Below are 27,668 nucleotides of genomic sequence, written 5' to 3'. Positions count from 1 at the left end.
CACAACCAGCAAGACCACATCCCCCCCTCCCTCCCTCCACAACCAGCAAGACCACATCCCCCCCTCCCTCCCTCCACAACCAGCAAGACCACATCCCCCCCTCCCTCCCTCCACAACCAGCAAGACCACATCCCCCCCTCCCTCCCTCCACAACCACCAAGACCACATCCCCCCCTCCCTCCCACCACAACCAGCAAGACCACATCCCCCCTCCTCCCACCACAACCAGCAAGACCACATCCCCCCCTCCCTCCCTCCACAACCAGCAAGACCACATCCCCCCCCCTCCCTCCCTCCACAACCAGCAAGACCACATCCCCCCTCCCTCCCACCACAACCAGCAAGACCACATCCCCCCCTCCCTCCCTCCACAACCAGCAAGACCACACCCCCCCTCCCTCCCTCCACAACCAGCAAGACCACACACCCCCCCCCTCCCTCCCACCACAACCAGCAAGACCACATCCCCCCCTCCCTCCCTCCCTCCACAACCAGCAAGACCACATCCCCCCCTCCCTCCCACCACAACCAGCAAGACCACATCCCCCCCTCCCTCCCACCACAACCAGCAAGACCACACCCCCCCCTCCCGCCCACCACAACCAGCAAGACCACATCCCCCCCTCCCTCCCACCACAACCAGCAAGACCACATCCCCCCTCCCTCCCTCCACAACCAGCAAGACCACATCCCCCCCTCCCTCCCACCACAACCAGCAAGACCACACCCCCCTCCCTCCCACCACAACCAGCAAAACCACATCCCCCCCTCCCTCCCACCACAACCAGCAAGACCACATCCCCCCCTCCCTCCCACCACAACCAGCAAGACCACACCCCCCCTCCCTCCCACCACAACCAGCAAGACCACATCCCCCCCTCCCTCCCACCACAACCAGCAAGACCACATCCCCCCCCTCCCTCCCACCACAACCAGCAAGACCACATCCCCCCCTCCCTCCCACCACAACCAGCAAGACCACATCCCCCCCTCCCTCCCACCACAACCCGCAAGACCACATCCCCCCCTCCCTCCCACCACAATCAGCAAGACCACATCCCCCCCTCCCTCCCACCACAACCAGCAAGACCACATCCCCCCCTCCCTCCCACCACAACCAGCAAGACCACATCCCCCCTCCCTCCCTCCACAACCAGCAAGACCACATCCCCCCCTCCCTCCCACCACAACCAGCAAGACCACACCCCCCCCTCCCTCCCACCACAACCAGCAAAACCACATCCCCCCCTCCCTCCCACCACAACCAGCAAGACCACACCCCCCCCCTCCCTCCCACCACAACCAGCAAGACCACATCCCCCCCTCCCTCCCACCACAACCAGCAAGACCACATCCCCCCCTCCCTCCCACCACAACCAGCAAGACCACATCCCCCCCCTCCCTCCCACCACAACCAGCAAGACCACATCCCCCCCTCCCTCCCACCACAACCAGCAAGACCACATCCCCCCCTCCCTCCCACCACAACCCGCAAGACCACATCCCCCCCTCCCTCCCACCACAACCCGCAAGACCACATCCCCCCTTCCCTCCCACCACAATCAGCAAGACCACATCCCCCCTCCCTCCCACCACAACCAGCAAGACCACATCCCTCCCTCCCTCCCACCACAACCAGCAAGACCACATCCCCCCCTCCCTCCCACCACAACCAGCAAGACCACATCCCCCTCCCTCCCACCACAACCAGCAAGACCACATCCCCCCCTCCCTCCCACCACAACCCGCAAGACCACATCCCCCCTTCCCTCCCACCACAATCAGCAAGACCACATCCCCCCTCCCTCCCACCACAACCAGCAAGACCACACCCCCCCCTCCCTCCCACCACAACCAGCAAGACCACATCCCTCCCTCCCTCCCACCACAACCCGCAAGACCACATCCCCCCCTCCCTCCCACCACAACCAGCAAGACCACATCCCCCCCTCCCTCCCACCACAACCCGCAAGACCACATCCCCCCTTCCCTCCCACCACAATCAGCAAGACCACATCCCCCCTCCCTCCCACCACAACCAGCAAGACCACATCCCCCTCCCTCCCACCACAACCAGCAAGACCACATCCCCCCTCCCTCCCACCACAACCCGCAAGACCACATCCCCCCCCCTCCCACCACAACCAGCAAGACCACATCCCTCCCTCCCTCCCTCCCACCACAACCCGCAAGACCACATCCCCCCCTCCCTCCCACCACAACCAGCAAGACCACATCCCCCCCTCCTTCCCACCACAACCCGCAAGACCACATCCCCCCTTCCCTCCCACCACAATCAGCAAGACCACATCCCCCCTCCCTCCCACCACAACCAGCAAGACCACATCCCCCTCCCTCCCACCACAACCAGCAAGACCACATCCCCCCTCCCTCCCACCACAACCAGCAAGACCACATCCCCCCCCCTCCCACCACAACCAGCAAGACCACATCCCCCCTCCCTCCCACCACAACCAGCAAGACCACATCCCCCCTCCCTCCCACCACAACCAGCAAGACCACATCCCCCCCTCCCACCACAACCAGCAAGACCACATCCCCCCTCTCCCACCACAACCAGCAAGACCACATCCCCCCTCCCACCACAACCAGCAAGACCACATCCCTCCCTCCCTCCCTCCACAACCAGCAAGACCACATCCCCCCCTCCCTCCCACCACAACCAGCAAGACCACACCCCCCCCTCCCTCCCACCACAACCAGCAAAACCACATCCCCCCCTCCCTCCCACCACAACCAGCAAGACCACATCCTCCCCTCCCTCCCACCACAACCAGCAAGACCACATCCCCCCCCTCCCACCACAACCAGCAAGACCACATCCCCCCTGCCTCCCACCACAACCAGCAAGACCACATCCCCCCCCTCCTACCACAACCAGCAAGACCACATCCCCCCTCCCTCCCACCACAACCAGCAAGACCACATCCCCCCTCCCTCCCACCACAACCAGCAAGACCACATCCCCTCCCTCCCACCACAACCAGCAAGACCACATCCCCCCTCCCTCCCACCACAACCAGCAAGACCACATCCCCCCCTCCCTCCCACCACAACCAGCAAGACCACATCCCCTCCCTCCCACCACAACCAGCAAGACCACATCCCCCCTCCCTCCCACCACAACCAGCAAGACCACATCCCCCCTCCCTCCCACCACAACCAGCAAGACCACATCCCCCTCCCTCCCACCACAACCAGCAAGACCACATCCCCCCCTCCCACCACAACCAGCAAGACCACATCCCTCCCTCCCTCCCTCCACAACCAGCAAGACCACATCCCCCCTCCCTCCCACCACAACCAGCAAGACCACATCCCCCCTCCCTCCCACCACAACCAGCAAGACCACATCCCCCCCTCCCTCCCACCACAACCAGCAAGACCACATCCCCCCTCCCTCCCACCACAACCAGCAAGACCACATCCCCCCTCCCACCACAACCAGCAAGACCACTTCCCCCCTTCCCTCCCACCACAACCAGCAAGACCACATCCCCCTCCCTCCCACCACAACCAGCAAGACCACATCCCCCCTCCCTCCCTCCACAACCAGCAAGACCACATCCCCCCTCCCTCCCACCACAACCAGCAAGACCACATCCCCCCCCTCCCACCACAACCAGCAAGACCACATCCCCCCTTCCCTCCCACCACAACCAGCAAGACCACATCCCCCCCCTCCCACCACAACCAGCAAGACCACATCCCCCCTTCCCTCCCACCACAACCAGCAAGACCACATCCCCCTCCCTCCCACCACAACCAGCAAGACCACATCCCCCCTCCCTCCCACCACAACCAGCAAGACCACATCCCCCTCCCTCCCACCACAACCAGCAAGACCACATCCCCCCCTCCCTCCCACCACAACCAGCAAGACCACATCCCCCCTCCCTCCCACCACAACCAGCAAGACCACATCCCCCCCTCCCACCACAACCAGCAAGACCACATCCCCCCTTCCCTCCCACCACAACCAGCAAGACCACATCCCCCTCCCTCCCACCACAACCAGCAAGACCACATCCCCCCCTCCCACCACAACCAGCAAGACCACATCCCCCCTTCCCTCCCACCACAACCAGCAAGACCACATCCCCCTCCCTCCCACCACAACCAGCAAGACCACATCCCCCCTTCCCTCCCACCACAACCAGGAAGACCACATCCCCCTCCCTCCCACCACAACCAGCAAGACCACATCCCCCCCTCCCACCACAACCAGCAAGACCACATCCCCCCTTCCCTCCCACCACAACCAGCAAGACCACATCCCCCCCTCCCTCCCACCACAACCAGCAAGACCACATCCCCCCCTCCCTCCCACCACAACCAGCAAGACCACATCCCTCCCTCCCTCCCACCACAACCAGCAAGACCACATCCCCCCCTCCCACCACAACCAGCAAGACCACATCCCCCCTTCCCTCCCACCACAACCAGCAAGACCACATCCCCCTCCCTCCCACCACAACCAGCAAGACCACATCCCCCCCTCCCACCACAACCAGCAAGACCACATCCCCCCTTCCCTCCCACCACAACCAGCAAGACCACATCCCCCTCCCTCCCACCACAACCAGCAAGACCACATCCCCCCTTCCCTCCCACCACAACCAGCAAGACCACATCCCCCTCCCTCCCACCACAACCAGCAAGACCACATCCCCCCCTCCCTCCCTCCCACCACAACCAGCAAGACCACATCCCCCTCCCTCCCACCACAACCAGCAAGACCACATCCCCCCTCCCTCCCACCACAACCAGCAAGACCACATCCCCCCTTCCCTCCCTCCACAACCAGCAAGACCACATCCCCCCCCTCCCACCACAACCAGCAAGACCACATCCCCCCTTCCCTCCCACCACAACCAGCAAGACCACATCCCCCCCCTCCCACCACAACCAGCAAGACCACATCCCCCCTTCCCTCCCACCACAACCAGCAAGACCACATCCCCCTCCCTCCCACCACAACCAGCAAGACCACATCCCCCCTCCCTCCCACCACAACCAGCAAGACCACATCCCCCTCCCTCCCACCACAACCAGCAAGACCACATCCCCCCCTCCCTCCCACCACAACCAGCAAGACCACATCCCCCCTCCCTCCCACCACAACCAGCAAGACCACATCCCCCCCTCCCACCACAACCAGCAAGACCACATCCCCCCTTCCCTCCCACCACAACCAGCAAGACCACATCCCCCTCCCTCCCACCACAACCAGCAAGACCACATCCCCCCCTCCCACCACAACCAGCAAGACCACATCCCCCCTTCCCTCCCACCACAACCAGCAAGACCACATCCCCCTCCCTCCCACCACAACCAGCAAGACCACATCCCCCCTTCCCTCCCACCACAACCAGGAAGACCACATCCCCCTCCCTCCCACCACAACCAGCAAGACCACATCCCCCCCTCCCACCACAACCAGCAAGACCACATCCCCCCTTCCCTCCCACCACAACCAGCAAGACCACATCCCCCCCTCCCTCCCACCACAACCAGCAAGACCACATCCCCCCCTCCCTCCCACCACAACCAGCAAGACCACATCCCTCCCTCCCTCCCACCACAACCAGCAAGACCACATCCCCCCCTCCCACCACAACCAGCAAGACCACATCCCCCCTTCCCTCCCACCACAACCAGCAAGACCACATCCCCCTCCCTCCCACCACAACCAGCAAGACCACATCCCCCCCTCCCACCACAACCAGCAAGACCACATCCCCCCTTCCCTCCCACCACAACCAGCAAGACCACATCCCCCTCCCTCCCACCACAACCAGCAAGACCACATCCCCCCTTCCCTCCCACCACAACCAGCAAGACCACATCCCCCTCCCTCCCACCACAACCAGCAAGACCACATCCCCCCCTCCCTCCCTCCCACCACAACCAGCAAGACCACATCCCCCTCCCTCCCACCACAACCAGCAAGACCACATCCCCCCTCCCTCCCACCACAACCAGCAAGACCACATCCCCCCTTCCCTCCCTCCACAACCAGCAAGACCACATCCCCCTCCCTCCCACCGCAACCAGCAAGACCACATCCCCCCCTCCCTCCCACCACAACCAGCAAGACCACATCCCCCTCCCTCCCACCACAACCAGCAAGACCACATCCTCCCTCCCTCCCACCACAACCAGCAAGACCACATCCCCCCCTCCCTCCCACCACAACCAGCAAGACCACATCCCCCTCCCTCCCACCACAACCAGCAAGACCACATCCCCCTCCCTCCCACCACAACCAGCAAGACCACATCCCCCCCTCCCTCCCACCACAACCAGCAAGACCACATCCTCCCTCCCTCCCACCACAACCAGCAAGACCACATCCCCCTCCCTCCCACCACAACCAGCAAGACCACATCCCCCTCCCTCCCACCACAACCAGCAAGACCACATCCCCCCCTCTGTCTCCCCCACACATCTCGCCACATATATCCACAACGTTTAAGATACAAAATGGACCAGTTTGGATACAGAACAATCTGCGGCAGGATACAGCCAGGTGTGTGTTTAACACAACAATCTTCTCACGATAAAACAGGGTACTACACAAGTTTCAATGCAAAGTGTCTGTATGACTAACAAGGAAGGGTTAACAGTGCATTTCCATATGACCATTTTATACCTGGGCAAGCTCACACATACAATAGGGTAACAAACATTGTTTCTAATGTCATGTATTCTTTCAAATTTGTTCTTACCTTAAAAATTATAAACAGCAATACTAAAATAAGTAGCGCCAAAGTTGGTATACTAAAAGCAACTAGGTCACACCCACCTGAGCAATAAAAACTTAATTACCTTGAGGCATTCCAAGATGGTAGAGCGGTGACGTTGGACGGCAGAATTATCGGCATGAACAACGCGGAGAAGGGTGTTCAGTGCTACGTATCGGATGTTCTTATCTGCATTCAGCAAGAACCGTCCTAGGATATTAATAGCCAAAACCTGAAAGTGGGAGAACATATAACAGGTGCCACATTACAATTTTTAGTGTGCTTTATCACCTTAACCCTTAAATTATGGAACTCATCATAAGGTAAACCACTTTCGTCTCGCTGCTTAAAGTTCTGGAGGTTCTCTGTTGACTGACAAATACTTTCATTTGTCTATTGCAAAAAACTTTTGTATGAATCAAAAAGAGCATATAAATGAATCACGAAGGGTTCTATAAAAATTACATTCAATGGATTCTGTACATGCAACTGCCATGGACATCATGATAAAAAGAAAATAAGATGTCCACACTACTGAAGCACCCAGTCTCTCGGCACCCTACCACTGGCTGCCTCACAAGACAAACTGCCCATCTCTTAGGGAATTTTGTCAAAAGTAATCACATATTATACCTTCCTTTGTTTCCATACTATTAGGCAACACTCTTTGAATAACATACAGAGATTGCTCACTAATTTGACTCTAATCACCCAGTTTTATTTCTGGGAGGTCTCTGAGTTACCCACCTTGGATCTTGCAAGTCTTGGGTACCACACCAGACTCTGACAAATCACGAGCACGTACCAGACACCAGTACCAGAATAGGGGCCCCCTCAATAGAGGAAAGAAGAGTGGGGGACTAGGTTTTTTTTAGATGATTTTGGGGCTCAGCATCCTCGCGGCCCGGTCCTCGACCAGGCCTCCTTTTTGTTACACATCCCCAGGAAGCAACCCGTAGCAGCTGTCTAACTCCCAGGTACCTATTTACTGCTAGGTAGCAGGGGCATCAGTGTGAAAGAAACTCTGTCCATTTGTTTCCGCCTCCACTGGGGATCGTACCCGGAACCTCAGAATACAAATCTGAAGCGCTGTCCACTCAGCTGTCATGCCCCATAAGTTATAAGGTCTAAAGTCACAGAACTGAAGAAAAGACCGCCAGATAGGTAATAGCAGAAAATAAGCAGCTGCTGCGGCAAAATTTCTAATCCTCAAAGACACTCATTGTTTACGTCCAAAAGCTAGTTAGCACCACTCACCAGCCAACAGATGGCAGCCATCCTAGATATTCACGAGCCTGGTGACGTTTCCTCTCAGTTCTACAGCCATTGGTTTCACCTGGGTGCTGGCTTTTCTTTTACTCTCTCTCTCCCCCCTGTGCAGAACCTGTGCTTAAGTTTATGGCTTCTTGTGTGTGTGTTTCATTCTAACCTGTTGTGCACGCCTCGGCTGCTTGTTTGCCTCGGCTGTATGTGGCCAGAGTTGCCATCTCTAGTTGTCACTGGCAGTGCCCCTGCCTTTGGTCAGGATATCTTCCTTGAGATGATTTACAAGTCTGCCCCTGCTGGTCTCCTCTCAAGGGGCCTCACCCAATATAAGGAATAAGCCTCGGCTTGATGGTTGGAGTGGGCAGTACTTGTCTCTCGCTTTAGGGATGCATTTGGGTGCATTTCTGGCTCCTCCATTAAGAATTTCATAAATACACTTTCACACAAGATACAAATTGTTCACGACTTTTGTTAGATCAAAGCTGGAATATATGCAGTGGTTGTATGGTGCCCATATCTTAAGAAGCACATCAACAAACTTGAAAAGGTGCAAAGACATGCCACTAAGTGGCTCCCAGAACTGAAGGACAAGAGCTACGAGGAGGGGTTATCTTGAGGTTATCTTGAGATGATTTCGGGGCTTTAGTGTCCCCGTGGCCCGGTCCTCGACCAGGCCTCCACCCCCAGGAAGCAGCCCGTGACAGCTGACTAACCCTCAGGTACCTATTTACTGCTAGATAACGGGGGCATCAGGGTGAAAAAAGCTCTGCCCATCGTTTCTCGCCGGCGCCCAGGATCGAACCCGGGACCACAGGATCACGCGTCCAGTGTTCTGTCAACAAATCTCAAATCCATGCACTTTGCCAGGTCTTCTTGAAAGGCATGACAATTGTCTAAGGTGCAAAGCCTTATTACTAAATGGCTCCCAAACCTAAACCAGAGTAATAAATAGAGGGGTGGAGGCATTAAATAAGTCAAACCAATAAAATATATACAAGAAAATGAGGTTATCTTCAGGCTATCTTGAAATGATTTCAGGGATTAGGCGTCCCTGAAGCCCGGTCCTCGACCAGGCCTCCTTTTTGTCCCCCCCACTCCCCAGGAAGCAACCCATAACAGCTGTCTAACTCCCAGGTACCTATTTTACTGCTAGCTAACAGGGGTATCAGGGTGAAAGAAACTTTGCCCATTTGTTTCCGCCCTCACCGGGGATTTAACCCGGAATCTCAGGACAACAAATCTGAAGCACTGTCCACTCAGCTATCAGGAGCCTTGTTGTACATGGTTGAATAATAACCATGTATAACTTTGTGACAGGACTCAATAACTCAAATAGAGGAATCCTTGATAGATGAAACATTGAGAACAAGAAGCCATAGATACAAGGCACAAAAATATAGGTCCTGAAAGACTCGAACAAATACGTCTTTGCAACTGAAATAGTCAACACACACACGAGGGGGAGGGGGAGGGAAAGGGGGAGGAAGAGGGAGAGGGAGAGGGTGTGAGCGTATTCCAAAATAACCAGAAGCATCAGAACACTAAATAGCTTAGGTTAGTCATTTAGGAAGAGGGGAACAACCCAAGTACAGTATAGCCCACATCCTGTAGCTACATATATATATGTAACTACACACAGTTACCAAGGGATCTCTAAACATAAGTAAAAGGCACAGTAATCGCACACAAAACGAACATAATAAATAGACTCGAGTCAGAATGGGAAAAAATTGCAAGTGAAGTGACCCATAAATGTTTTAATTACTAAATGAAAAAAATTAGAAAATTTTCAGATATTCAAATAAAGAATATAAATACAGACATACAAAATCATTCTTTCATCCCAGTCCTTCAGCTTTCCACACATTTAAATGTAAATATAAATGGTTTTTACAGCCTCTTTTTAAGCCACCTTTTCCTGGCTAAGAATTACAAACACATTCTAAACGATGAAATCCAGCTTTGTGCCAACTTGGTGAGCAGTTGGAGGAAAACAGAAATGTATACATGATCATGGAAACCTCAAGACAGACTGATGTATTTAGTGACAATATTAAACAAAAAAGAATGCGAACAGGGACAAAAATAACCTACAGTAAACAACGCATACTTTCAAGAGAAACACCGCTTCCACTTCACACTGCACAAAGATCTTTATGATGCTTACCCTTAATCCACTCTCACTCTTAATGTCCATTATAGAAAGTACTGTTTCATACAGTATGGCATTGCCCACATTCTTGGAAGATTCAGTATTGGTGGCCACCTGTGCTAAAATATCGTTCATGGTTTCTGAGGCTTCACTGTCTCCACAACCAAGAATTCGCAGCAGTTTCAGAATCTTTACCTAAAATAAAAGAAAATATATAGACATTTTGATACAGGTATTATTAAACATGAAATATGATCTACAGAATGCATTTTTCAATTTCACAACAGCAATTGAGAAAAAACCAGTGTTGAATGTAATGAAACGCCATTTTCTGGGAGAAACACGGAGGGTCCCCAGAGCTTATCCAGGCTGATATGGCACTAGCTGTATTAGACTTTGGCATCAGTCAGTGTGAGTGGAGCTCTTAGGCCTACCGGGGACCATGGCCAGAACCTGGCCCCCTCAGAGAGGCACGAGGAGCAATGACCTATAGAACTGCACGTGTGATTTGGAACATTCTGTTTTTACCATCGACCGGGTCAGGCACCCAGAGACGTAAGCATCCCAAAACAAACCACTATTCTGGTTGAAACTACTGTACCTGTACTACTTAAAGTCAAACTAGTGAACAGAACTCCCCAAAGAAAAACAAGCACGACGTCAGCATGTTGCCGCGCCGCCATCTGCGCAGCTCCGTACCACAAGCTGATTGTGGTACTTACTCCAGACCCCTTGTGCTGGCTACCCACACCTTCAGTTTTAAGGCTGGATGTCAAAACACGCTAAAAAAACTGCCGACCGGCGGGAGGGGGAGATGCCGGGGAGCCTCCGGGTCTCACCCAGAAAATGGCGTTTCATTACATTCAACACTGGTTTTCTGGGTGGGGGTGGGGGGGGAGAGCCCTTTAAGGCATCCTGGAGCTACTTACCAAAATACAAAAATAAGAGGGACAAACCTGGCACGCGGTATGCACTCGCCCCTCAACGCGAAGACGAGACAACTAGCTGCAACTGCAGACCCAATGCAACACAGGCCCAACTAGGCCCCGAACACTAACCAGGTAGCATGCAACCAGGACCCTGTTCGACCGTCAAAAACCTCGCGCCCGAATGTCAGCCCAAGACATGTTACCGAAGATGGCAGCAAGAGCAGCAAACTTATAAACGTCGTTTATAAAATGATATCACCGCCAGACTATATAAAGGACATCGCCTCCCCTGGAGAGCCACTCTCTTTTAGTGCTCTTGGATCACCTTAGCCTCCTGCAACGCTGTCTGCCTTCAGCCAAAGTCGTATGCCGACCTGGGAGACCCGAACCCTGGAACAGGGAAGACGGGAAACCGAGTCAACCCAAAGCGAGTCCCCGGACACCCAAGGAACCCTCCGGAAAGCAGCCGTCTCATTCTTTGCCAGATGGTTGCAAACGAACAAACCTATCACCAGAGCCAAAAGAGCAGAAACCCCTGTGCCGGAGGAGAGCATGAAGCTCCCCAACCCGACCACCAGAGGCCAGTGGCCAATAGGAAAAGAGCTTTGGAGAGACAATCCTGAACTGAAGGGGCCACAACAAACTGAATGAGAGAGAGATAAGAGAGCACCCTGTCCAATGACCAGGACAGCTCAGGCGGCGCATGAGCAGGCCGGAGGTGAAACAATGCCCGAGACAGCTTGCGAAACGGTTCGAAAGCAAGCTGCAGCGGCTCCACCAACGCCGCACAATACAAGGCGACAGTATACGGCATAAGATGAAGGTTAAGAAACAGCTACAAGAGAAAGGACAAAACAACCCTAACCGAAAGTGAAGTGTACCTACAAAGAGACAAAAAGAAACATAAGGACCGCCAGGAAACTTCACACTGCTGACGAAGCACGCAGATGGGACACTATTAACAAAGCCACCTGATCACCATACAAATGGTGATAGACCCGAGTCAAAAATACCAGACGCGAAGACTCGAGGAGAAGATCGAACCAGCCACATAATGGACCAAACCGATCATCTGAAAGAGGTAGAGCCGCGGAAAAACCCCAGGGTTTGGATACCGAGCAAGCAGTGTCTGAAAGACTACTCTTCCCTGGTAAGTCTCTGAGCAAGCTAGGACCTGGAGTTATCTTGAGGTTATCTTGAGATGATTTCGGGGCTTTAGTGTCCCCGCGGCCCAGTCTTCGACCAGGCCTCCACCCCCAGGAAGCAGCCCGTGACAGCTGACTAACACCCAGGTACCTATTTTACTGCTAGGTAACAGGGGCATAGGGTAAAATAAACTCTGCCCATTATTTCTCGCTGGCGCCCGGGATCGAACCCGGGACCACAGGATCACAAGTCCAGCGTGCTGTCCGCTCGGCTGACCAGCTCCCTAACAGCGAAATTGGGGAGGAAGAGGTACAGGGATCCCCACTTAGACCAGTCCTGCCGAAAAGCATTGACCCCGACGGCCTCGCAGTCAGGGAAGAGCGCCACATATACCAGGAGACACCTTATCCATGCCAACGCGAAGAGGTCCACCTCCGGGAACCCATACTTCCGGCAGAGCCAGCTGAATTAGTTGGAGTCGACCGTCTATTCCAAGGACAGGGAAATGAACCGCGACAGGCCATCTGCCAGGATACTGGACATCCCCCAAACGTGAACGGCCAGGTGAGCCAAACCTCGAGAACTACAGTGCTGTGGGCCCGACGGAAGGACCAACCCCACAACCCCTAGCCGGTATGGTGAGCACTGGTCACAAAGCTCCAGCCAAGAGATGAAGTGTCCCTGAACACATTGAGCGAGGGTTCGGGTAGGCGCCAAGGCTCTGAACCTCGAAAAACCCGAAGAGGAAGCCGGCGATGCAGCAGCCGACGCAAGGCCCCCAGATGCCGAACCAAGCAGTTGTGAAGGAGGTGGAAGGGATGTTCCAGAAGGAACCAGAACAGCCGACGAAGCCAAACCCAACCTGGCGGGTAGACCATCACGGAAAAATTCAGGCTCCCGCACAAACCTTCGAGCAACTGCCGAGTGACCCGTGAGACTCGCCAGAAATAAGCGCAGATGGGAGCAGAGACTCCGGAGGGAGAGACAAGGAAGCGGTCTGAGCATCCCACACAAGACCCAGTCAAGACCGAACCTGAGAGAGAACCACATGGGACTTCCGCCAGTTCACCAGGGCCCAGCTCGCCCGAACCCGGCGAGCTGGGAAAGAACCAAATCCCTGGCGATCAGAAACACAAACTGGCTGGGAGCCCAGACCAGTCAGTCGTCGAGGTAGGCCAGCACCCGAAGATCTAAGAGACGCAGACAGGCCGGGTAAGGCGGGTGAACATGCGAGGTGCCAGGTTTAATCCAAATGGAAGACAACGAAAGCGGTAACCGAGACGCCTCACAACAAACCTGAGCCAATCTCTGAACCCCGGATGAATCAGGACGTGACAATACACATTCCAGAAGTCCAGACACTCCATCCAAGCGCCCGGCTCCATCAGAAGTCGGATCTGGGACAAAGTAGTCATCCAAAAATAGGGGCAAAAGACCCAGGGGTTCAGATGGGACAGGTCCGGAATGAACCGCAGGTCCACACAGTCCCGTTTCGGGACTGGGAATAGACGGGAAACCCACCTGAGGGACATCGTCATCTTGACCACACCTAAGCATACCCACTCCGAGTTGACCTGACAGAGCGCAGAAGAGGCCAGCCTCAAGCCCCCCAAAGGAGGAGGGGCCACTCAACGCCACCACAGGCTGACGGAAACGACCCGAAAAGCCAATGAATTGTGAGACCAGGCGTGAGCGAACAGATCGAGCCTTTCCCCCCATCGCCCCACCAATGGAGCAAACCGCAAAAGGGCCAATGCGCCTTATGAGACTTATGCACAGAGCAAGCAGACGAAGACAGGTCCGAAGTTGGTGCCGACCCAGAAACTGGCACCAGTGGCCTACCACGATGAGAGGAACCCCGAGCCCAGGCACGTCCCTTCCGGGAGGAACCCCCTTCCGGGACCCCCGAAGGACTAACAAGTCCGACATCGGACGACAACTTGAAGAGGCTGCCAGCAGAAACTGCCCAACCGCAGACTCCGCAAACAGCAAAGGACAATAAGGCGACGAAAACTTAAAGAGCTAGGGCCCAAGCAAATTCCAACGAGGAAGCGAGCACCACCTGCCGACACGCGAAGCAAAAAACAGTGACACCGCATCCTGCAGGATTGGCGCAAACAGCTTCAGCAGTGCAGACGACACACGCGCCACCAAGATCAAGGCACCAGACTCAGAAATGGCCCCAAGCACCTCCACATCCTGCTGAAGCCAATCCGAAGACAGCTCCAGGAGGGAAAAGAACCGCAAGACTGAAGCCAGCAGGCCACTAGCGAACAAGTCCTCAGCCACCAATGCAGCCGAAAGGGAGGGAATCTGCATGTGAAGCTGAACCATGCCAACATCCCGCTGAAGGGCAGGAACAAACACACTGAGTTGCTCGAATTTGCACCCCCCCCCCCAGGTAAACCTGGACCACTGTCAACACTTCACGCCGCTCAAGCGTGAGGGTACGACAAAGTATTCCAAACATCCAATGACAACACAGGGCAGTCCGCTAGCCAGGGCGACTCCGGAACCACATAAGGAACTTAGTATGGATACGAAGACCCAAACCGGAAAGATGACGGATCCATTATAGAGGCATAATCCGGGTCGCACAGAACATAAGACATAATGGCCACCCGCACATCAGTAGGCGAGATGCGGGAAGTCGAATACCTTCAGAAGGACAGAACCGACAGACCCGAAGGGACATGGAACTGAACCCCGGTAGGAGTCGACACCAAATCCAACTTGTACACAGAGAGGGGGGGGGAAAGAAAACCCCACTGCTTGAAACAGTAAGCCTTGCTCGGAGGGTAGGAAAACCCAGGCAGGGTCCAATGGGGCCCAAGGCCCCCAAGTCAGCCCCTCCCCAACCCTGGGAACCTCCACACCAAGACCTGGGGCCGAGTGGTTCTTCAAAGCCCCGGCCTCACAAGAAAAACCTGGGGCAGCTGGAATAGCAGGAAGGAAGGGGGGCCCACTGGTCAGACCCCGTCGCCACGGCAGGGAACCGACTCGAATGCCTCCGTCGCCCCACCCCCCCAGAAGGGCAACCCACGAAACTGCCCGAGTCTCAGAACCATCCAAACTCTGCCCCGACCCCGAAGCTCTCAGACGTTTCGGAGCCAGAAGCAGGAGAAAGGGGGAACCAGAATGAACCACAGCAGGGGAAGAACGAGTGGGTTGCAGACTGAACCAAGGTCGAAGCAACCAACACCCCCAAGTCCGGGTCCCCATAAGCAAAATGGGGCAGCCTCGGGGTTTCCAGGGTAGCAATCAACCTAGCACATTGCAGCAACCTAAATCTAGCATGCAACGCCTGAGCCGCCTGCACCCTGATAAAATCATCAGTGGACTTGGTGAATTGAATCACAATCAACAAATCACACAGGACTCTGGGTCGAAGGTGTCACCGACCCAACAGACAGCATGACGGAGGCAAAAACAGTGAGAGTCACCCTGAGACAAGAGGACAGAGCAACCCTGAAACTCGCACAAGGCGAGAGGGGGACTCGGGGGTTGCATCCATCAGACCCCTTGCATCCCCATGGGGTTTCACAGGGCCCTTAGATTGGTATCGCTAAACGTAAGCCCAGGCAGGGTACTGGCGCCCAAGTCTACCAATCAAACCTCTAAAAGCTTAACCCCCGGGACGTGTCCACTCATGGCAGGCGGATGCAGGTGGGAGATACATAATAATTTACAAGTGGAAAATAGTAGAGGGGACTGGCCCCCAAACCTGCACACAGAAATAACATCACATGAGACCAGAAGGCATGGCAGAATGTGCAGAATACCCCCATTGAAGTGCAGAGATGCAACTGGTACTGCTACTCTGAGAGAGAACTCTATCAACATCAGAGGTGCGAGACTGTTCAACGCGCTTCCACTACACATAAGGGGCATAACTGGCTGACCCCTCAGTGTTCAATACACTGGATAACACCTCCAATGGATACCTGATCAACCAGGGTGTGATTCATACATCAGGCTGCAAGCAGCCGCATCCAACAGCCTGGTTGACCAATCCAGTAATGAGGAGGCCTGGTCGACGACTGTGTTGTGGGGACCTTAAGCCCCGAAAACACTTCATGGTAACATCAAGGTAATAGGGGCCTAGCAGTGGGTACCACCCAGAAACACAGACATGTATCGAAACTTAATATAGATACGGCGCAACGAACCAAAGGCAGAACCCCACCAGGCAGGAAAACAAAAACAAAATAAAACCCCCACAAGAGGACAACGTACCCAGGCAGAACAGAGCCGGCTGCTACAATAGGTGATAACTAGCTGTGCAGTACACCCCACGCCTCTACCAGTGCAAAGTGTATGGAGCATACACATATATGGAGCATGTAAGTGTATGGAGCACCACTTGGCAAATGGAATTTAATGTGAATAAATGTCATGTTATGGAATGTGGAAAAGGAGAACACAGACCCCACACAACCTATAAATTATGTGAGAAATCTTTAAAGAAATCTGATAAAGAAAGAGATCTAGGGGTGGTTCTAGATAGAAAACAATCACCTGAGGATCACATTAAGAACATTGTGCAAGGGGCCTATGCCACGCTTTCTAACTTCCGATTTTCTTTTAAATACATGGATGGCGAAATATTAAAAAAATTGTTCACTACCATTCTTAGACCAAAGCTGAAATATGCAGCAGTTGTATGGTGTCCATATCTCAAGAAGCACATCAACAAACTGGAAAAGGTGCAACGACATGCAACTAAGTGGCTCCCAGAACTGAAGGGCAAGAGCTACGAGGAGAGGTTAGAGGCATTAAATATGCCAAAACTAGATGATAGAGGAAAAAAATGCGATATGATCACTACGTACAAAATAGTAACAGGAATCGATAAAATTGATAGAGAAGAATTCCCGAGACCTGGAACTTCAAGAACAAGAGGCCATAGATTTAAACTAACTAAACAATGCTGCCGAAGAAATATAAGAAAATTCACTTTTACAAATAGTGGTAGACGGTTGGAACAAGCTAGATGAGAAGGTGGTGGAGGCCAAAACAGTAATTTCAAAGCGTTATATGACAGAGTGCTGGGAAGACTGGACACCATGAGTTTAGCTCTCATCCTGGAACTACACTTAGGTAATTATACACTAAAAACTGTCAATGGGGGTGCAAACAAATTACATTATAGCAAAATTTTATGGTATCCAAACTCTTGATACCTATCAAGCTTGAAATACCAAGCTGTGTGCCATAACTGTGTGGCATAAATGGAAAGTAAAAATGCATGTGTTGTATATTAAGAATCTACTGGTGAGCCGCCACTATGGTTTAATTTTGTGATGTCCCAATTTACAGCTACATGAACAGATGATACAAAATATACAGTATTCTATTTTCAAATTGACTAGCATTGCTGTCACTTATCATAGTAGTCTGGGCAAAATATGTTATGATTAAAAATAAAAAACAGGAAATCACTGTTAAAATCCAGCACATACTGCTACATTGGCCATCCATACAGGATTAAATATAACTTTGTATTACTGGACCAAATATCTGACATTAAATGTTTTAAGTAATAGATATTCATGGCCATAGAATGAGACAATAATAGTGTATTCACCAACCTGGAGAAAGGGATCTGAGACACCTTGAACATCGTGCTCTGGAGAATAGCCGGCCATGATCAGATTCTTGAGGATACGCACCAGGTTGGGAACAATCTGATAAAACAAATAATTACAATATGGTCTAGAACAACATTTACGAAACATTTTATCACAAAGCATTTTTTTATTTAATTGTTAAGCAAATAATGAGAAATGCATAAAACTGAGTTAACAAGTTATAACTCATAACTATTTAAATAGTAAAATGTATACACAGTACTGTAAAGATTAGCTGTATTGATTGTTATGTACTGATGTAAAGATTGGTTGTATTGTTATGGTACTGATGTAAAGATTAGCTGTATTGATTGTTATGGTACTGATGTAAAGATTAGTTGTATTGTTATGGTACTGATGTAAAGATTAGCTGTATTGTTATGGCACTGATGTAAAGATTAGCTGTATTGATTGTTATGGTACTGATGTAAAGATTGATTGTATTGTTATGGTACTGATGTAAAGATTAGTTGTATTGTTATGGTACTGATGTAAAGATTGGTTGTATTGTTATGGCACTGATGTAAAGATTAGCTGTATTGATTGTTATGGTACTGATGTAAAGATTGGTTGTATTGTTATGGTACTGATGTAAAGATTAGCTGTATTGATTGTTATGGTACTGATGTAAAGATTAGCTGTATTGATTGTTATGGTACTGATGTAAAGATTAGCTGTATTGATTGTTATGGCACTGATGTAAAGATTAGCTGTATTGATTGTTATGGTACTGATGTAAAGATTGGTTGTATTGTTATGGTACTGATGTAAAGATTAGTTGTATTGTTATGGTACTGATGTAAAGATTGGTTGTATTGTTATGGCACTGATGTAAAGATTGGTTGTATTGTTATGGCACTGATGTAAAGATTGGTTGTATTGTTATGGTACTGATGTAAAGATTGGTTGTATTGTTATGGTACTGATGTAAAGATTAGCTGTATTGATTGTTATGGTACTGATGTAAAGATTAGTTGTATTGTTATGGTACTGATGTAAAGATTAGTTGTATTGTTATGGTACTGATGTAAAGATTAGCTGTACCGATTGTTATGGTACTTAGGTAAAGATAAGCAGTATTGATTTTTATGGAACTTATGTAAAGATTAGTTGTATTGTTATGGTACTGATGTAAAGATTAGCTGTTATGATTGTTATGGTACTATGTAAAGATTAGCTGCATTGATTGTTATGGTACTATGTAAAGATTAGCTGCATTGATTGTTATGGTACTATGTAAAGATTAGCTGTACTGTTATGTACTGATGTAAAGATTAGTTGTATTGTTATGTACTGATGTATAACTGTACTGATTATTATAGAACAATATAGGTAAACTGTGCATAATATAGGGTGAAAAGTGGGAAAACAGCAAAGGCACAATCTGCACATGCAGAAAGTAAGAGATACAGTATTATATTTTAGATTAGACTGCAAACACCCAAGCTGTGTGAAATTGTGATACTGAAAAAAATGCCTTTTCCTGCAAATAGCAGTATTATTAAGTAGCCCTTTTAATATACTAAAGATTTTCACTCTTTTATACACAAAACTCCCACTAGAGATAACAAATAATGTTAAATATATAGTACATCTCAAGATCACCACACACTTGTATCACTAGCTAAAGAGTTAGCCATGTTGGTTTGAATGCCTACTGCACAACTCTCTCCTACCAACCTTACAATGACAGGCTGGCTAATGACACCCACCACCATTGTCTAACCACATCTCTTATACCCATTACCCACATCGACCAACAACACAAATTTCTGTGCTAATGTGCGGATGTGTCAGAGCCGAGTCTTGTCTACCGATTTCTAGCTAGCATACAGAACAAATGTTTTGAAGACTAAAACTGCTACTCAGAGAACTTCAGTATTGTTATTTCTATCACATATTTCTTTTTCTGAACTCGAAGCAGTATGTACTCAAAATCTCTTAAGTAAATGAAAACTAGAGGGAAAGTTGCCCGTATATAATTGAATAAAATTTTATTACTGAACAACATATTAAAACAATTACAATTAATATGTTGGAGTACAAATGGAATACTGATTGTGAATAATAAATTTACGTACTCAATTAAGAACTCTGCATTTCACATTTTTCTTGACGCATGTGACTTGCAAGGGTGACGCTCGGAGCTACATCTGAATACGCTCGCTGTATCGTCTCATGGGTGCTGTATCACTTGCATCCGACCTTTGTGTTAGGTCCTTATTGCCCCTAGCTTCACCAATATTATGACCCTTATGTTCTTCAAACAATAAGGTTTGAATTTCATCGACAAAGCGTTATCTTTCAACACTGCGTCGGACAGGTGTTTGGGAGCCAGAAGCGCGTGCGCCACCCATGGTTGCTCATTCAGTACTAACACAGCCAGCAGCCCTAGGACATTCTGGGAATTTTTTCTAAGATGGCTGCCTCTCACTGGAGGTCCTAAGAGTCCATTTCGTACACAACCAACCTTGTACACATTTAGAATTGGTACCGAAAAATCAGAGAGACTTTTTACACACAGAAATCACACTAACGTGATGTATCAAATGAACAAAATGCTTCTTCCGGGATGCTCCCGGACGCAGGTTCGAATCCTCATCACGGCCCTTGTGGATTTGTTCAAAAAGAGTTTTCTCGGTTGGCGCAGTTTCCCGCCGACCGAGAATACTCGGCTGGTGCAGCTAAGTGGTTAAGCAGGCCACGAAAATGAGGGAAGAGGATGTTCCATCAATGAAGGATTTAATATTTACCAGGAAAGAGAGATTTTACATTCAGTACCTTCCTCCCTTGGGAAAGAGCAACCATGCCCTCTGGAAATGAAATATGCAATGCAATATAATCTAGAAGAGCATGGGGAAATTGAAACGATTTATAAACTTTATTTCAGGAGAGGACACTATGGGGAACTTAGCAAATTCTTTAATGAATTTGATAAGAAGGACTTGTAGTTAGGCAAGGAAGTAAACGAGATGTACTGGGTATGCCAAATTCTGAGAGACAAGATGAAAGCACAACAAATTTATACCAAAACAGAGATGCAGAAACAGGAAAGAAGATTGGTTCAACAGAAATTGTGAGAGCCAGTGAAGAAAAGCTTAGAAAATGGGTTCAATATAGAAAGAAGCCTAACCCTCAAACAAACCAGCACTACAAACAAGCAAGAAACAAATACACAGCAGTGAGGAGCAAGGCAGAAAGAAGCATTGAGAAAGGGGTAGTGAACTAATGTAAAACAGATCCAGGCCTTTTCCATAAATTCATTACAAGCAAGCTGCATGTAAAGGATAAAATTCAGAGATTGAAAATGGCGAACAGAATCACAGGGAATGAAAAGGAAATAAGTGAAACACTAAATGAACAGTTCCAAAGTGTGTGTGTGCAAAATGAGGTTTTCAGAGAACCAGACAGAGCCAATTTCAGAGAGCACCAAACTGTACAGAGAGATATCTCAATACGAAGTGGAAAAATTACTCGAGGAGCTAGGAAGAAATAAAGTTGTTGGACTAGATGGCGTTTCATCTTGAGTTTTGAGAGAATGTGTACCTGAACTGACCATTCTACTTCAATTCATATTTCACACATTTCTAAAGAGGAATCTTAGCAGATTCTGTATGAGCTTGGTTATCCAAAGCCTGTTGAACCAGATATTTGGGTTATCCGGCCAGAATTGCACCTTGATAATTTTCTGGCAAAACTTTGCCAGAAAATCAAATCTGGAAAGAATTTGATCTCTGTATCCGGAGAGAAATTCACAGCAATTGTCCTGGAGGTGTTAAGAGGGAGAAGGCAGAAGGTTGTCCCAACTAGACAGCCACGTACTTTACGAACAGCGTGTATCTGAAAATACCAGTTTCCCGATTTGGGTTAGTTAGGATACTCAAGTTTGGGTAACTAAGGATCGTATAGAATGGTTCGGGTAGCTGACACGGTTCAGGCAAGTGTCAACCAGGCCTCGCGGCTAGGGTGGGAGATGGTAGTTAGTAAGGGAGGGAGGTAGGGAGGGGGAGAGGGAAAGGCAGGAAGGGGGAAGAGGGAAAAGCAGGGAGGGGGGAGAGGGGGCAGGGTAGGGGAGAGAGGCAGTGAGGGAGGGAGGAAGAGAGGGAGTGAGGGAGGGAGGAAGAGAGGGAGTGAGGGAGGGAGGAAGAGAGGGAGTGAGGGAGGGAGGAAGAGAGGCAGTGAGGGAGGGAGGAAGAGAGGCAGTGAGGGAGGGAGGAAGAGAGGCAGTGAGGGAGGGAGGAAGAGAGGCAGTGAGGGAGGGAGGAAGAGAGGCAGTGAGGGAGGGAGGAAGAGAGGCAGTGAGGGAGGGAGGAAGAGAGGCAGTGAGGGAGGGAGGAAGAGAGGCAGTGAGGGAGGGAGGAAGAGAGGCAGTGAGGGAGGGAGAGAGAGAGGCAGTGAGGGAGGGAGGAAGAGAGGCAGTGAGGGAGGGAGAGAGAGAGGCAGTGAGGGAGGGAGGAAGAGAGGCAGTGAGGGAGGAAGAGAGGCAGTGAGGGAGGGAGGAAGAGAGGCAGTGAGGGAGGGAGAGAGAGAGGCAGTGAAGGAGGGAGGAAGAGAGGCAGTGAGGGAGGGAGGAAGAGAGGCAGTGAGGGAGGGAGGAAGAGAGGCAGTGAGGGAGGGAGGAAGAGAGGCAGTGAGGGAGGGAGGAAGAGAGGCAGTGAGGGAGGGAGGGAGGAAGAGAGGCAGTGAGGGAGGGAGGAAGAGAGGCAGTGAGGGAGGGAGGGAGGAAGAGAGGCAGTGAGGGAGGGAGGAAGAGAGGCAGTGAGGGAGGGAGGAAGAGAGGCAGTGAGGGAGGGAGGGAGAGAGGCAGTGAGGGAGGGAGGGAGAGAGGCAGTGAGGGAGGGAGGGAGAGAGGCAGTGAGGGAGGGAGGAAGAGAGGCAGTGAGGGGTCATAGGCAATGAGGTACAGGAAATAATGAGGGAGAAATTATGAATTTGTATATGAAGGTTTTGAAAACAAGAACAAAAGGGAATGAAACAAATATAAATTAAAAATCTTTTGCAAAGGCTTCCAAGAAAGCTCACATTGCACCATCTGCACCCGACTCATCACGTGTTGACCCAAATGCTTCAAAATCTGAGGTTACCTCATCACTATTAACCTCTATTTCAGTCGACTAAATACAATTAACATCCACCACCACCTCTTTCATGTATATAACAATGCTCCATCGACAATAAGAATCAAGTCAGGAAATGGATCCGGACATCTCGTATTGTTGAGTACAAAGAAAATACTGTCAAATTTATGCCTTGAAATTGTCAATTTACCACCAAGATTTTCAGGATGATAGGCCACACGTACGAACACAACAAGTTATCCGACTAGTCTCGGCCCCGAGGGGGTTCGTAAAGCATGTGGCTATCTGAATTAAGGATACGTTATGAGTCACTAAACTCTGAAAATGGCTGGAAGGCTATGAATGTTGCGAAGAATTTTGGTATAGGCACTAGTACTGTCTCTGATACAAGGAAACAGAGATGATTACATTAAATACATAAGCAATGAGTGAGAATGAGGGTGCAAGAACCAGCAGAGGGTGTAATAGAGGGGAATTAAAATCTGCACAGAATGTACAGTTGGATGAGGCACCGCACCACACAGCTTATGTGACAATTTGCAGTGCAAAAATAAGAAATGCTGCAAGCAGGTTTGCAGTCAAACTTGGAATACAGGATTTCAGGGCAAGTGATGGTTGGATTTCAAGGTATAAAGTGAGGCACAATATTGCAAAGAGGAAAAGTGAAGCCTCACCACAAAGCCAAGAGCCTTCAACCAGTGATGCTTCAGCAGCTGGCGGTCAAAACTCACCTTGCCAAGCTCACACACAGTAATTCTAGTGTTAGGTTCAGTTAGATCAATTTTCAAGAACGACACATTTAAAAATCGCCGGTATCATTCAAGAAGATGAACTAGACCAGCTGAAGTTTCAGTTTTCAGTTATATATTTGATTTATAGTTAGTTAGCTTAGTGTAAGAGTGTGTGTATGTAATTACCTAAGTGTAGTTACAGGATGAGAGCTACGCTCGTGGTGCCCCGTCTCCCCAGCACTGTCATATAATGCTTTGAAATTACTGACGATTTTGGCCTCCACCACCTTCTCACTTAACTTGTTCCAACCGTCTACCACACTGTTTACAAAAGTGAATTTTCGTATATTTCTTTCTTCTGTCTTCTAGTTTTGGCATATTTAATGCCTCTAACCTTTCCTCGTAGCTCTTGCCCTTCAGTTCTGGGAGCCACTTAGTAGCATGTCTTTGCACCTTTTCCAGTTTGTTGATGTGCTTTTTAAGATACGGGCACCATACAACCGCTGCATATTCGAGCTTTGGCCTAACAAAATCGTGAACAATTTCTTTATTATTTCGCCATCCATGTATTTAAAAGCAATTCTGAAGTTAAAAAGCGTAGCATAGGCTCCACGCACAACGTTCTTTATGTGGTCCTCAGGTGACAGTTTTCTATCTGGAACCACCCTTAGATCTCTTTCTTTATCAGAATTTTTTAAAGATTTCTCACATAATATATAGGTTGCGTGGGGTCTATGGTCTCCTATTCCACATTCCATTCCATTTATTCACATTAAATTCCATTTGCCAAGTGGTGTTCCATATACTTATTTTGTCCAGGTCATCTTGAAAGTTATGACAATCATCTAAGTTTCTTATCCTTCCTATTATCTTAGCATCATCAGCAAACATGTTCATATAATTCTGCATACCAACTGGTAGATCATTTATGTAGACAGTAAACATCACTGGTGCAAGAACTGAACCCTGTGGTACTCCACTTGTGACATTTCTCCAGTCCGATACATTGCCTCTGATCACTGCCCTCATTTTTCTGTCAGAAAATTTTTCATCCATGTTAGAAGCTTACCTGTCACCCCTTCAATATTTTCCAGTTTCCAGATCAACCTCTTATGTGGAACTCTGTCAAAAGCCTTTTTAGGTCCAGATAGATGCAGTCAACCCAATCATCTCTTTCCTGTAAAATCTCTGTGGCTCGATCACAGAAACTGAGTAAATTCGATACATAGGATCTTCCAGATCGAAAACCATACTGTCTGTCTGATATTATATAATTTCTCTCCAGGTGTTCTACCCATTTAGTTTTGATTAGTTTTTCCAATATTTTGACTATTACACTTGTCAATGATTCAGGTCTGTAATTGAGGGGGTCTTCCCTGCTGCCACTTTTATAGATTGGAACTATGTTAGCCTTTTCCACACATCAGCTACAACTCCTGTATACAGGGATGCCTGAAAAATCAGTTGAAGAGGAATGCTGAGCTCAGGTGCACATTCTCTCAGAACCCATGGTGAAACTCCATCTGGGCCAACTGCTTTGTTCTTACTGAGCTCCTTTAGCATATTTTCCACTTCATCTCTAGACACCTCTATCCGCTCTATGTTGTTCTCTGGAATTCTAATCGTATCTGGTTCGCTGAAGATTTCATTTTGTACAAACACACTTTGGAACTTTTTGTTTAATGATTCACACATTTCCTTTTCATTTTCTGTGAATCTGGTTCCCATTTTCAACCTCTGGATATTATCCTTTACCTGCAATTTGTTGTTTATGAATTTGTAGAATAGGCCCGGTTCTGTTTTACATTTATCTGCTATCCCTTTTTCAAAATTTCTTTCTGCCTCTCTCCTTACTGCCGTATAGTTGTTTCTCGCATCTTTGTATCGCTGGTATGTTTGGGGGTTTGGCCTCTTCGTATACTGATTCCATTTTTGTGTCTTTTGGTCTCTGGCCCTCTCTCAATTTCTGTTGAACCAATCCTGTTTTCTGGCCCTGCCTCTCTGTTTTGGTATGAATGTTTGTGTGCCTTCATCGTATACTTTGGAAAATTTGGCATACATTTCATTTACTTCCCTGCCTAGTAACAAGTCTGTCCAATTACACTCGTTAAAAAAATTTTGAAGTTCCCCATAGTAACCTCTCCTTAAATTGAGTTTATCATCTGTTTCAATGTCCCCTTTTTCTTCTAGATATCTTAAAGCATATTTAATGTCTAACAGGACGTGATCACTCTATCCCAAAGGATTGAAGGTACTGGATGTCAAATATCTCTTCTTCTCTCCTGGTGAATATTAGATCCAGTACTGACAGTACATCTCCTTCCCTTATTCTTGTGGCCTACTTTATGTGTTGATACAAGAATGTCTCCAGAATGAGGTTCACAAATCTGCATGTCCAAAAGTCCTCCGTTCTTGCTTCATAGGCCTCCCAGTCTATTGATTTAAATTTGAAGTCCCCCAGTATCAACAGTCGTGATTTATCTTTATCTGCTTGTGCAATAATATCTCTCATGACCATTATGAGGCCCTCTCGTTTGTCATCCAGTTCTTCCTTTGTCCATGTAGGGAGCCGGTTGGCCGAGCGGACAGCACGCGGGACTTGTGATCCTGTGGTCCCGGGTTCGATCCGGGGCGCTGGCGAGAAACAATGGGCAGAGTTTCTTTCACCCTCTGCCCCCTGTTACCTAGCAGTAAATAGGTACCTGGGTGTTAGTCAGCTGTCACGGGCTGCTTCCTGGGGGTGGAGGCCTGGTCGAGGACCGGGCCGCGGGGACACTAAAAGCCCCGAAATCATCTCAAGATAACCTCTCAAGATGTGTTGCTTGCTGGTGGGCTGTAGGCATTTAAAATTATCAGCTTGTCATCCTGATTCCAGATCTGCAATGCCATTATGTCAATATTTCGAGGGTTTTCAAATATTAACTCTCTTAACTTCAAGTGTTCTTTCACCAGCACAGCCACTCCTCCTCCCTTCCTAGTTTTCCTGTCACATCTCCAAACTGAATAGCCCCTTGGGAATATGACTTCATTTAATATATTTCCTTCAAGTTTCGTCTCTGATAATGCGACAATATTTGGGACCCTAAGCTGGATTATATCTTGCAACTCCAGTTTTTGACCTCACTCCATCTATGTTGGTATATACAATTTTCAGGAACATGTTCCCTTTCCCTTTGCTCTTTACTCCCCCTTCCACTACTGATTCTGTTGCTTTGTTTTTATGTACCATTTCACAAGCTTTCCAGTCCCTGACACTTTGTAGAAAAAAGAATTTGTCTTCTTCATTTCTATCCCCATTTAAACGTTTTGCTTCAATTAGGTATACTAGGGAAATCATATCCTCCAGTATATTAGGATATACTGGAGGAGTGACAGGAAGAGTACTGACATGGTGGACAAATTTTCTGGCAAGATGATGGCAGTAATCAGAGGCAATGTATTAGACTGGAGAAATGTTACTATTGGAGTATCACAGGGTTCAGTTCAAGCACCAATAATATTCATTGGGAACAAATCCATAAGGGCTGTGACGAGGGTTTGAACCTACGTCCAAGAGCATCCCAGACCCTGCCTTAATCGACTGTGCTACGACATGGTTAAAAGAATTGCACCCAGAAGTTCTACTGCCCTTACTTGGACCCTGCAGCCTCTCCGAGACACAAACCAGGATTTTACGCAATTCTCCCATGCACTTGAGCTCTATGAATAGGACGTTCTACCTCTTCGCCTTAGTTTGTGTCTCGGACAGGCACAAACCACTACTCAACTTCCCACTAAAGTCCCAAGCACTGCCTGAAAGTGAGGCACAGTACCTCAAATGATCTCAACTTCTAAGAAGAGGAACCTGTCAAACCACTTGAATTGGTAGATACATTAAGAATAATTCATAAAGAAGAAACTAAGCACGGCCTGGGATAATGAAATTGTTCCAAGGATCACTAACACTACTGTACTTGGCTCAGAGAAGGA

The 27,668-nt window shown here is 49.3% G+C and overlaps 1 protein-coding gene across 8 annotated transcripts in view; it reads right to left on the bottom strand.

Annotated features, from left to right (window-relative positions):
* AP-1gamma (adaptor protein complex 1, gamma subunit) overlaps positions 1-27,668 on the bottom strand; it is a 129,824-nt gene that overhangs the window by 55,988 nt on the left and 46,168 nt on the right. For all 8 annotated transcript variants that reach the window (XM_069329727.1, XM_069329692.1, XM_069329714.1 and 5 more), the window contains 3 exons: positions 17,852-17,947; positions 10,201-10,380; positions 6,853-6,999 (listed from right to left, as the gene is read on the bottom strand). In XM_069329727.1, the coding sequence (XP_069185828.1) occupies positions 6,853-6,999; positions 10,201-10,380; positions 17,852-17,947 (423 nt within the window). The remainder of the gene's footprint in view (positions 1-6,852; positions 7,000-10,200; positions 10,381-17,851; positions 17,948-27,668) is intronic.

This window comes from Procambarus clarkii, chromosome 3 (genome assembly GCF_040958095.1).
Source record: "Procambarus clarkii isolate CNS0578487 chromosome 3, FALCON_Pclarkii_2.0, whole genome shotgun sequence".
NCBI lineage: Eukaryota > Metazoa > Arthropoda > Malacostraca > Decapoda > Cambaridae > Procambarus > Procambarus clarkii.
Note: the sequence above shows the minus strand (reverse complement) of the source record. Positions and strands in the feature narration are given on the sequence as shown.